This window comes from Pyrgilauda ruficollis, unplaced genomic scaffold, assembly GCF_017590135.1.
Source record: "Pyrgilauda ruficollis isolate IOZ18807 unplaced genomic scaffold, ASM1759013v1 scaffold5, whole genome shotgun sequence".
NCBI lineage: Eukaryota > Metazoa > Chordata > Aves > Passeriformes > Passeridae > Pyrgilauda > Pyrgilauda ruficollis.
The window spans coordinates 6,827,608-6,839,104 of NW_024526599.1; the positions used below are offsets into that span (position 1 = coordinate 6,827,608).

Sequence of the window (11,497 nt, forward strand, 5' to 3'; positions counted from 1 at the left end):
TTCATTTTGAAAGAAACTAATCTCTTCAGGGTAGGAGGAATACATGAAGAAAAATAAAATTGAGTAGTGACTTTTAGGCACTAATGAAATTTAGATGTTTCAGTCAAATTGGCAGATGCAGTGCTGCTGAATGCTGAATGTAAATCTTGTTGCTGAAGTTGGTATTCCTTGTCACTTTTTGATACCTTTGGTTCCCTAATGGACAAAACCATGCATTGAATCACTTTCTTATTTGCTACATCAGTGTGAATAAAAGTAGAACCTCAAACTGAACTGTGTAAATGTCTATGAAAGTGTCACATAATTGTATTTTGTTTCTCTTGCAGCATCCGGTGCTAGATGAGCCCATAGCAGAAGCTGTCTGCATTATTGCAGACACAGATAAATGGAATGTACAAGTAGCTACAAGCCAGAGGAAGATGATGGACAGTGTGAAGTTAGGCAAGGATGTTCTGGTTTCGAGTCAAGTATCCAGTCTGTTGCAGTCTATTTTACAGCTTTACAAACTGAACGTCCCAGCTGACTTTGTAAGTATTTCTTTATTGAAGGCTGTAGCTAATGGAAGTTGTTTAGCTCAGATAGCAAACACAGAGTTCTGTACACTGTGTTGCAATACCAATGAACTAATGCCTGATATAATGCAGAGCTGTTACAACATATTGGAAAGAATCCATGCTACAGTCCAGTAATGGATACCAAATCCTGGTTCTGGCAAAAAACTTCCTATTCTTGGGGTTTCTGTCCAGCCCCATGCAGTAGATGCCTGTTCTCTCTCCAGTCCAACTAACTGTGCCTGTTTGTTTACTTGACGCTTCTGCTTTACGCATATTTTAGCAAGTGCTGTCTTGGGTAGCTTTGCAGATGGCTTCATAGGATTGATGGGATGAGACACCTGGGAATGAGTGCGTTGCAGCAGGGAATGTTACTTTGTCATGTTGCATACTCCCTATCCCACTGCATCCTTTCCTGTCCTCATTTGTAGTGGAGTTCATCAGAGCAAATCAGTAATGCTGGTTTTGCTGATTACAACAAAATGACCCACAACTCTGACTGCAATAACTGTAATTCAATTTTTAGCACATAATTATTAGTGAGGGGAGATGGAGGGTTTTTTCAGTAGTCACTCCTTTTCTAATAAATAGAATTGATTTCATCTTCAGCAGATAGCCTTGAGAAATTCTGTAGGAATCCTGTGTAATAACTGTGCCAGCAGATGGAAGAGGAAGATAGAGCTAAACACTAATAGCTTTAAATAGTATTGGTTCGCACTGTTTTGAGTTAAATTGGTGGTATTGATTACACTAAGTTCTTCAAGTCAAATGCTAGGCAAAATATGTGGGTACATTTTTGAGTGTTTTCTCTGGATTCTTCTGGGCATTGAAAAATATGCAGCTGTGGTTGAAATTGTATCTTAATACTAGCACAGTCACAACTTAAATCCTGGCATTTTTAAACTGAGTAGTTGATTTTGCAGCTGAAGTGTTCTTTCTGGTGTTGCCTTAGGATTTGTATATGCAGTTTCTGTATGGCTTGTGTGGTTTGGGAGGTGTCTGGAGGCAGAATGATTTTCAGGTGTTTTATTTCCTTTTTCTTACGAAAAGGAACTGTGAACTGACAGTGCTAGTTTGTAAATTTTTCATCATTTGTGTTAGAAATACTTTGATCCTTCTGTGAGGAGATTTTGCAACTCTGCTAAAACAACATCAGTGCATGGAAGCTAAGTGTTCCTAAACTCTAGGACAAGTGTGACATTTTAGTAGTAGTATTTCTATTGATTTAAATTTGGATAGAAACATATGTATTGATGTACTCGTCAATCAGAGATGACCACAGTGCAGTATGTTTGAAGCTTCCTTTAGGAGTGTATATCTCTTTACATGCAGTTACTGTTCAGATGAGTAAGTATTTTTGGGGTTTTGTGGTACCAACAGAAAACAACCCAATTTGAGACCAGATGAAAAGCAAGTGGTGATATTTTTGTTGTACCACTTCAGACTGATAACTGTGCTGCAGAGAGCTTTGCAGTATGCCCTGGTGAAAGTGCTGATTGCAACTGCTGCATTTCAGCAATATGTCAAAAGTTTTACCTGCACCTTTAAGCGCAGTTTAAGCTACTTCTCTATTTTTAGAAGTTACTTGTCTTTTCTTCCATTTGGTCAATGAGAAACTGCAGAGGAAGCTAATATATTTAAAAAAAAAAAAAAAAAAAAAGAAAATACTTGTGGACACTGAACCAGATAGGTTAATGTACTGAGCTTGTGGGCAGAAGTCAGAAGTGTCTTTTGATTCTTTGCTGGTATTCAGAAGGAATAGATCATATGATGTAAATAACCCCTCTTTTAAAATAATGTGGGATTCTTACTTGCTTGCTTACTTGCTCCCTCATAACTAAAAAAAAAAAAAATAGTCCAGAATCATCAGCACAAATACTGGAATTGAAACAGATTGAACTGCTACTTTGTGAATCAGCTGCATGCCTCCCTGAACCGCTGAGAAAGTGCTCATAGGCTTTTTGCATGAGGGTTACCTGTCATGGAAAAGATAAGAGTGCTTACTTCCCTTTTGGCCAGAATCAGAAGTGTTATGATTGTAATGACTTGAATGAAAATTTGCTTGAAGCAAATCAATCAAACTATTGTCAAAAACCTTCTGCCTTTCCTCCACTGGTGGCAGTGATTTTACTCTGCTACCATGTAACATGTTTTTTAAAATGCCTCTTTATTGTCCATTATTAAGACTCGATATTAACTCATTGGAAGAATAATTAAACATCTTCGTCTTGCTCCAGATCAGAAAAATACATATTAGGCTACCTACAAGCCTGAGTCTTTTTTTTTTCTCATTAGATTTTTAATTAACAAAGCTTGTCACACCAGATCTCAACTTCTAATACTTAGGGTTTTCATTCAGCTCCAGCACATGGCCTGAAGCTGTTTGCTGCTACTGTTTCTAATTGCTGTCTGTGCCTGCTGGATGATTATATGTTTGATAATGGGAGGTTCTGTATGTGCTTCCTGCTTTCATCTCCTGATTTCAGAGAACTGACCTAATTTAACTTTTTTGAAGTGGTCATCCTCATGAAAAGAAGGAATATATCAAATTGAATGTACCTTTGTCCTACAACAAAATACCTGATAAGACTTCCTACCTACTCAGCTTGTGAAGACATGCTGCCTGCTGACCTTGTCTTGCCAGAAGCCAAGGTTCATCTGCTCTCTTGTAGTTGGTATATGAGAAATTGCCATGAATCACATGACTGTATTTAAAAATAATACGCATTTCTAGCATTCCACTTCTGGAAGAAAAGTGGAATGATTAAACTGATGTTTGAACTTGAACTATTACCTTTTGGCAATCAGCATCAAATGTTTAAGCAATTTTAAACTAGAAGTACTTAGGAATTATGAAAACAAATGCCTAAAATGGATTTGTAACTTGGTTGCTACAGAAAAGCAGTCAGGAAAAGGGTTATAATTCTGTGACCAAGAAGGTACTGGTGTCTTCCATGTTCCATGTTGTATCTTAGTTTCTTGAATGGCACTAGAGCCTTAGAGCTAGAATGATCATTTTAGAAACTGTTGTCTAAACCAAGTCTTTCAGAAAAATAGTACTGACTTATAACAAAGACATCTGGATCCAAGAATTTTGCCTTACTTCTTAGTAAGATCTCTCGAGTGGTTTTGAACCTCATTAAAACTGTTGAAGTTGGCAGAAATGCAGTGACATGAGTGGAAATAGAGGTGCAGTTTATGCAACAAACTTGCTACCCAGGAGGGCTGGGATGCCCCAGTCCTATGAGGGGTTTCCTCTTTGTGGGGTAGTGTAACTTTTTAATGTTTATGGCACAATTTTAATAAATCCAGTTGCCCCATCTAGATTTTGGAGTGGAGGCTTAGTTTATCTTCTAAGATGGAAGGTAAAGTGATGTGCTTACATTTCTGTAATATTTGCATGTGATTGCAAAAGCTGTTCTGAGGTTTGTGGTCTGTGTTTACAGTGCATAATGCATCTTGAGGATAGACTGCAAGAGATGTATCTCAAAAGCAAAATGCTTTCAGAATATCTGCGAGGACATACAAGAGTGCATGTAAAAGAACTAGGAATTGTATTGGGGTGAGTATTGCAGGTTATCAGTCTTAAGCAATGGCAAAAGCTGGGGCAGTTATTTTTCCTTTTCATCTGATTGTTGACAGCTTGTTCTCATGAGGATTTGCTTCATATTTAACACTTCTCTTTCATGTGCCTAATAAGTTGCAAAAATGGGTTCTACTAAGCTATCTCAAAATGAGGAGACATTTATACAGCAAAAACAAAATACTTGTCACTTTTAAATCTTCAGAATTAAGAGAGTTTGAATTTTGGTCATTAGGAAGTTATCCAAGTATTCATACACGCTCTCTTCTGTTGTGATTTCCTTAATGAGAACTTCATCCTGAAAAATACTTCAGAATTTTTGGAATGAAAAGGGTGCATTTGAATCTTAAGGAACAAGAGGGTCTCAAAAATCAGGTGTAGAAAAATAAACAGGTGTCCTGTTCAGCAGCTGTCTTCTAATAATAGTACTTGATTGGCATATAACCTTTAGGGATCTGCCTGCTGACAGCAGAAAAGGGGGAAGAAGTAAATACACTTTCTCAAGATGTTTTTTAGCACTGTAGATTAAATCTAATTTATCTTTTCCAGACTGTTCCAGATCTCATACTCAGAAATATAGCTGTAAATAGTGAAACAGTGAAATAAGCACTTTTCTCTGTGTGTGTGTCCATGTTAAATATATATATGTACACACATCCTGGCCTCTGAGCAGCTTCACCTTTGGAAATAGTGGGAAACTGACCATTGCACTTGAGAGGTGTTCCTTGAACTGTTATTGCATAATAATTAATAATTTCAGCTTTTTGGTAATTTTTTTGTAAGAAAGGGCTACTATGTAGTGATCTGAGTTATATTCAAAACCTGAAATGCATAATCTTCCATAAGCTGATACTTAGTACTTGGGTAAACTGGGCTTATTGGTGCCTGCTCACCGGTAAGACTACAAGCTGAGGCTTAGTGTTTAGCAAATACATAAAAGATCTTTTATTTAAACTACAAAAGATTATATAGCACAGAGTGTAATACTGCTTGCTATCTTTTGATTTAAGTGCTAACATGCTTCCTGGTTTTAAGCATTATTTACCTACCTTTACTGGTAGTACATGATTATTGACAGTAAATAATAATTAAACAATGAACTTAGTAATAGCAAGACCCTTCCAGTTTCTTTAAAGTGGATGAAAAGTATCATCTTGTATTTCTCTTGTGAAAGTGACTGTATATTATTTTAAAGGCTGTCTCTTTTTTTTAATTTCTAGGATTGAATCCAATGACTTGCCTTTGTTGGCTGCTATAGCAAGTACTCATTCCCCATATGTTGCTCAAATACTCTTATAAATTAAATTCTCAGGATAGTCATTCCCTTAAAGTACAATTATGAAAATGGGAATGTTGAATGAAGAACAGAGGTGCCAAACACTGGTAAAGGGGAGCACTGATGAAAGCAGGTGATGACTGTACATTCTGCCACCTTCCGATTCTGATTTCAACCGGATGTTTTATCGGAGGACTTCAGTTTACATAACACAAAAGGCATTCAGGTTTTTCTTACAATCTCACTTCTGACTTAAACCAAGAGACTGCATCCTTGCATTTTATTTTTATTGAAAGGACAAAAGTTAACACTATGTGGCAGACTGGGTGCTGCCACCCAAAACGCTGCTCAAAACATGAAGTACCAGTTAAAAGAACAAGTGGGTTAGAATGGATTTTGTAATACTACACTTGTGAGTGTGGTGTGATGTGTATGTTTCTTTGCTGGGGAGGAGGAGGGGTAGCTGTTAACTCTGTATATAGCATTCCTATACAAAAGTGTATTCGGTGGGATGTGATTTTCTTGCAGAACATACATGTGGTTTTGTATAGTAGAAGTGATGGGCTCAGAACAAGGAACTTGGATTCAGCAGCCAGATGTCATGTGGGAATGGTGTGCGTGAGGACGATGTGACTTTTCCCTTTAAGGACCGAGAGGTTCAGAGCTGTGGCTGCTTCTGTTTTAATGAGGAGGCACTCAAATGGGCCCATGGCGACAAGTGGAATGGAATGGACTTCTGAGAGAGGGATTTTGTGGGAAAGCCTTATGGAACTTCTGCTACAAGTTTACATTTGTTGCTGATGCAACTTCAGTAACTGTTGATTTGCTGTATGACTGTGGTCCTGGGAACTAAACTTGTCTTGGTGTCATCAAGTATTGCTATCTCCAAGGAGTATGAATTTGAAAAACTTCTGAACAATGCCAGTGCTGTGAGCATGTGTCCATGTGCACATACACCAAACAATTGGCACAAACTGAAGACCATCGTATTGGGAAAATACAAGACATCAAACAACCCCCACCAAACCTTTAGTCAAAAGTATTACTTTTTTTCCAGCTATGAGTTGTTGCTCTGAGTAGGAATAAAAGAGGAACGTTGTTTGAAGTAAAGTGACATGTGGGGACAAACCCCAATATTTGATATTACTCTGAATGTTTGCAATTACCCTTTTTGATTCTGCAGAAATCTTGAACTATCATCCAGGTGCCTTTCCTTACTAGGTTAACTACTCTGACACCAGAAACTACTTCTCCACTAGTTGATACTGGCCTTTGGTGTTTCTAGAAAGCAAAATAAAATTTTGTACTTCACTGTTTTCATGTGGCTGATTAAAATGAATGTAAAAAATACTTTTTTTGCATAAAGCACTGTTAAGCTGGATATGAAACTATGGACCAGACTGAGGAGAGAACAAAGGATCAAAACATTCTTAAATGGAAAACTCAATGTTGGACCATTCTGTTGTGAGCCACTGTGAATACAGTGTTTGAAATTGTCATCTTGCAAGCAAATTTCTGGCAACACAATTGCTTGAAAATAGTGAATTCTAATAAGAAACTCCTGGTCACCAGTTGTGAGTTCTCCTTGTTGGTGGTTACAGATTTTTAACATTGAAGGGACACACTTTTATTAAAAGTGTTTTTATTTCCTACTACCTTGATGTTTGGACTTTTCTACAGTAAACTTTGAATTATTTGAAATAATGAAATGTGCTTATTGTGAATTGTTTAAATGTGATGGGGTCTTGATTAACCTTGTGTTGCTTTTTGAGGGAAATAGGTAGACTGGCGTACTGTGAAAAGAGGTTGTTTCCACGTGGAGGGATACTTAATATTCTGATACAAGACTTCTAAAGCTGTTCCTTCTATGCTGGTTTTCTGACCTGACATTCCAAATATTTATTTTATTGCATTTTCATATTTCTCCCTAGTATTCTACCTAAAAAGGCTAAAATGTTTCAGTGGTTCAGGGTTTTTTCTCCTGCTTTATAGCTAAGCAAACTTTTCATATCTTTGGTCTGCGAATCCTATCTGCTGGAAAGTCAATTTACCTCTGCATATGGCTTTTAGCAGATACCACTTTCTGTTTCACAAGGTTAAAACAAGGAACGAACCATAGAGCAAGTCACGTATTCCTAAATTACCCTCTTGGTGGAGAAGGTGTGTGTGCATGTGTAAGGCTATGAAACTGCTTTTCTGAGTGTATATAGAAATCCTCATGTACTTTCTCTATTTCATGTCATTCTTAAATAGTAGCTGACATCATTAAAAGTCAGTCCAGTTCTTTTAACGTGAGGTTTTTATCTGAGCAGACTCTGACAGTTCTTCAAAGAAATATATGCTAACTTAAAGTTGTGCTTTTGTTGTCACAGGGTTTACTTAAAGAGGACAGAGATCTGCAGACATTCAGTGATTTCAAGATTAATACCATAATCAATAATAGACATGATTTTACCACATCAGCTGTTTAAAAAAAAAAAAAATCTGCCTTTGGGCAAGACATCAGTTAACTTTGCAGTGGCATGTGAGTCGATGGTCAAAAGCACTTGAATTTTCTTCAGCCCAGGCTAAAACTTTATAGTTCTTGCTGCTTTCTCTAACATTTTGCTGCTCTTCAGAAATTACACATTGAACTATTTTATTCTCACAGTTTTAGTTTTGGGGGAAAGAAAATTCAAAATGAAAGCTCTTTATTACCTTTAAAGGCTTTAGACTAATGAAAGCTAATTACATATTTCCCCTCCACCAAATGTACTACCTCAGTTGACAGGATTCCACTTTCTAGGGCTTTTTTTTGACTCGAAGTCTTTAACTTGTTTTTGGTAGCATCTTGATGTTTATGTAAATTGGTGTGGCATGACAGGGCAGTAAGTATTTACAGATGTGTTTTTTAGACATTTTTAGGGCATGTTTCTGGTTTTATTTTAATAGGATGAAAAGTGATATGAATGTACAGCTGTGTTGAAAATGGATAATGTAGCTTAATTTTCAAATATTCCAAAGTTGTTTTTATCAGTATTATGTAGGTTTTTTGTAAACTTAAATACATATTTTCTTGGTTAGGTGGGAGTGCACAGTCTTTCCAAAATCCCACATAAATGCAGTTTACACACTGAAATTCAAAGAATGTATGCTGTTTTCAGGCAAGACTAAACATAGGGGAGGAATGAACTGCTAAATTGTAGAATTGAATTGAAATTAATTCTTTAACCCCAAACAATACCAAGATTGGAACATTTTAATTTAAGTGAGGTACACTCTGAACTAGCTATACAACTTTCTTTTGTTCCCAAAAAAGCTAATAGACACTGATTCTGTAATTCACATTTCTGATGGCATCTTCTAGAATTTTAGATTGATTTTCCCCAGCTATATTATAAGCATCTTTACTCTTAAAGTCAAAGCCTCTTTTCAGGTGCATCAAATTCTTGTATATAAGGTTTACGCCAAATGGTCACTTACCCTTCAAGGATAACTTCTACTTCAATTAAAAGGACCCACATAAAAATCAAGTCTGAACTACTGAATTTAGTCTAGACAATTTCCTTCTTTTTTAAATTTTTTTTTGGTGGGGAGGGGGTGGGAGCTTTGAGGTCAAATGAGGTAATTTGACATACATGGCAAGTTTTCCATAGTAGAAAAATGTGTGTTGCTATTGCATGTTTGGAGAACATAGGCTTTTTTAGGAATGACTGAACACCAATGTCAAACTACATGTTTTTTTCTTATAGTTGTTTATGTACACTATCATTTTGGTCAATTTCTTTGCGGCATTTGGTGCAATAAACTTTCTGAAATCAATGTAAGTGGTATTTGGTATCTTCCTTTTTAAAGCTTCTGAAATGGCTGCTGTTGTTGTAGCTGAGGTCTAACAGCACATGGACTATTAGATAACCCATCAGCAAAGTAAGTCACTGTTACAAGAAGTGTCTAACAGGAAGGCTACACAAAATTTGGAACGTGGTTGGTTATCCTTGGAAGTTTTACCCCACTTACATGTAAACAAGAGCTCTTACAGTGTGAAAAATATGGCAAAAAATAGTGGAAAATTAAGACTTTGACTGTTGGAATAGGTTGTGCAGAAGTTCCATACACCTGTGTGGCTGGTATTTAATTCTTTCCATAAGCATTTGAGCTAGCTGAAAAATGTGTTGCTATTAGATAATAAATCCAGTTTCTAAAATTGCCTACTGAACAGGAGTGAGTGACCCCTCATGTCTACTAGAATATGAAATGGTTAGTGCATTTGGTCTGATCTGGTTTCGAATAAAGAGATTTTTGATTTCTCTCAGATCTTCCATGACCTGACTTTCTATTTAGTATTCTGAATCCTGTTGGAAAATCCTTATTTAGAAATAAAACCAGAAAGGAGATGAGATGATCAACTGTATTTGTTCTTCTTTGAGCAAGTCTGAGTTAGTCTGGTTTGTAGCATCTAAGCATTTCTTACTTATAGACTGAAATGTTTGCTTGTTTAACAAGGATTGGAAGGAAGAAAAAAGCCCAGGAACTTTGGCATCAAGGACTTGATAGTGAGGAGAAAACCCAGTCACATGACTGCTCCAGTCCCTGATCTCTGATACATGTGAACCATTGGACTGTCTTAGTGATTTGTGCCGTTCACCAACCTGTTTTTCCATCCAGGCCTTGTAAGACTCCATGAAACTCCTCTGCTCTGATTTCACTACTTTAAAAAAATTGTAGTTAAGCTGTTGCTCATACCAGCTGGTTGAATTTCTTTTTAAAGGGCACTTAGCCAGTCTCTCAGAATCCAAATGTTAAGGATGGTGGCAGATTAAGAAGAGGGAGGTGCAGAGGCTGGCACACATAAAATGGCCAAGCACTAATGAATACTTACATTAATGAATACTTACAAGGTATGGCTGAGAGGGTGGCCAGAGAGCTCTTAGAACTGAGAGCTGCAAAGGGGAAAATAATACCTAGATTTGAAAAATCCTCAATCCTCAAACTCTGAAGTCAGATTCTGTGATTTGTTCAGAGGACGTGACTAGAAATAATATGAATGTTTATAGTGAACAAGCAACTGAACTGTTTCCCTGCTTATGTAAGTGGCAAGAACGATCACAGATCTGATGGAGGAGTTCTCCTCATATGTGAAAATGGTTTCAAGGATACAGCAGTAAACATGAACTATATTCCAAAGTAACTAAGTCTTGTGCCAAAATTCTGCCAGTCTTTCTCCCTACTTTTCTCTCTATTTGAAAAAGTTATATAGCAAAGCTTTCTGCTGATCATCTGAGCACTGTATCCTTTGGTTTTCTGTACTTACAGCTTTGAAGAGATCAACCAGTACTAAACATACAAAACAGGATTTTGGATATAAAGGACACGAAGCCAAGTGACAAACCACGAGACTGTGACTTGTGTAAGGCTTCTGATCCCATATAAAATTAGCTTAAGTGGACACATGCTAGTAATCCACATGCTGGAAAATTACTCTTATAATAGTCGCAGTCATTTGTCTGTCTGGCACAATCCCAAAGCTAAAACAGTTTAAGCAGTACGAGTAGCACTTTGTCTTGAAATCCTAAGGTCAACACATGGCTGAAGGGCTTAGGAGTGACAGTCAAGTACTCAAATATAATCTCATAAACTGGATTTTTTTTTCCATTTGGAGCTACAAAAGAGATTCCACTGTGATCTGACAAAATGATGTATGAGAGAGAACAGACTTGCATGAGGAATGAGTTTCCCACCAAGGAATAAAGCTCTCTCTCGTGTGGACAGAGAAATGGTCATGGGTGTGGAAATACAGAGTGATGCTTAGGTCTGCTTGAGATCTTCCCAGGGTGGGTTTGTGTGTTCTGATAAGAGTGCCATAGTGTCAAGGGCTGAGGTATTTTGGCTCACAAATTTTTTTTGCCTTCTGTTGCATTGAATTCCAGCTCTGCATATAACAAAATTGTTTCAAATATGTCTGTAATGTTACCATTTTAGCTCCCTTTTGCTACCTCATCTCTTTTTCCCTAGGCAAAATGAGCCTGAGTAGTTTTCAGTGTGTCATGTAGATGTTATAATTTTTCATTTTCTACATCACTTTTTGTTTTGTTTTTTTCAAGATCTGCA

General features: G+C 37.0%; 1 protein-coding gene across 6 annotated transcripts in view; it reads left to right on the forward strand.

The window, feature by feature from the left end:
• FNIP2 (folliculin interacting protein 2) overlaps positions 1-9,209 on the forward strand; it is a 50,587-nt gene extending 41,378 nt beyond the window's left edge. For all 6 annotated transcript variants that reach the window (XM_041479820.1, XM_041479821.1, XM_041479822.1 and 3 more), the window contains 3 exons: positions 327-527; positions 3,998-4,113; positions 5,355-9,209. In XM_041479820.1, coding sequence (XP_041335754.1) covers positions 327-527; positions 3,998-4,113; positions 5,355-5,433 — 396 coding nt within the window. In that variant the 3' untranslated portion in view covers positions 5,434-9,209. The remainder of the gene's footprint in view (positions 1-326; positions 528-3,997; positions 4,114-5,354) is intronic.
• Positions 9,210-11,497: the final 2,288 nt, after the last annotated feature.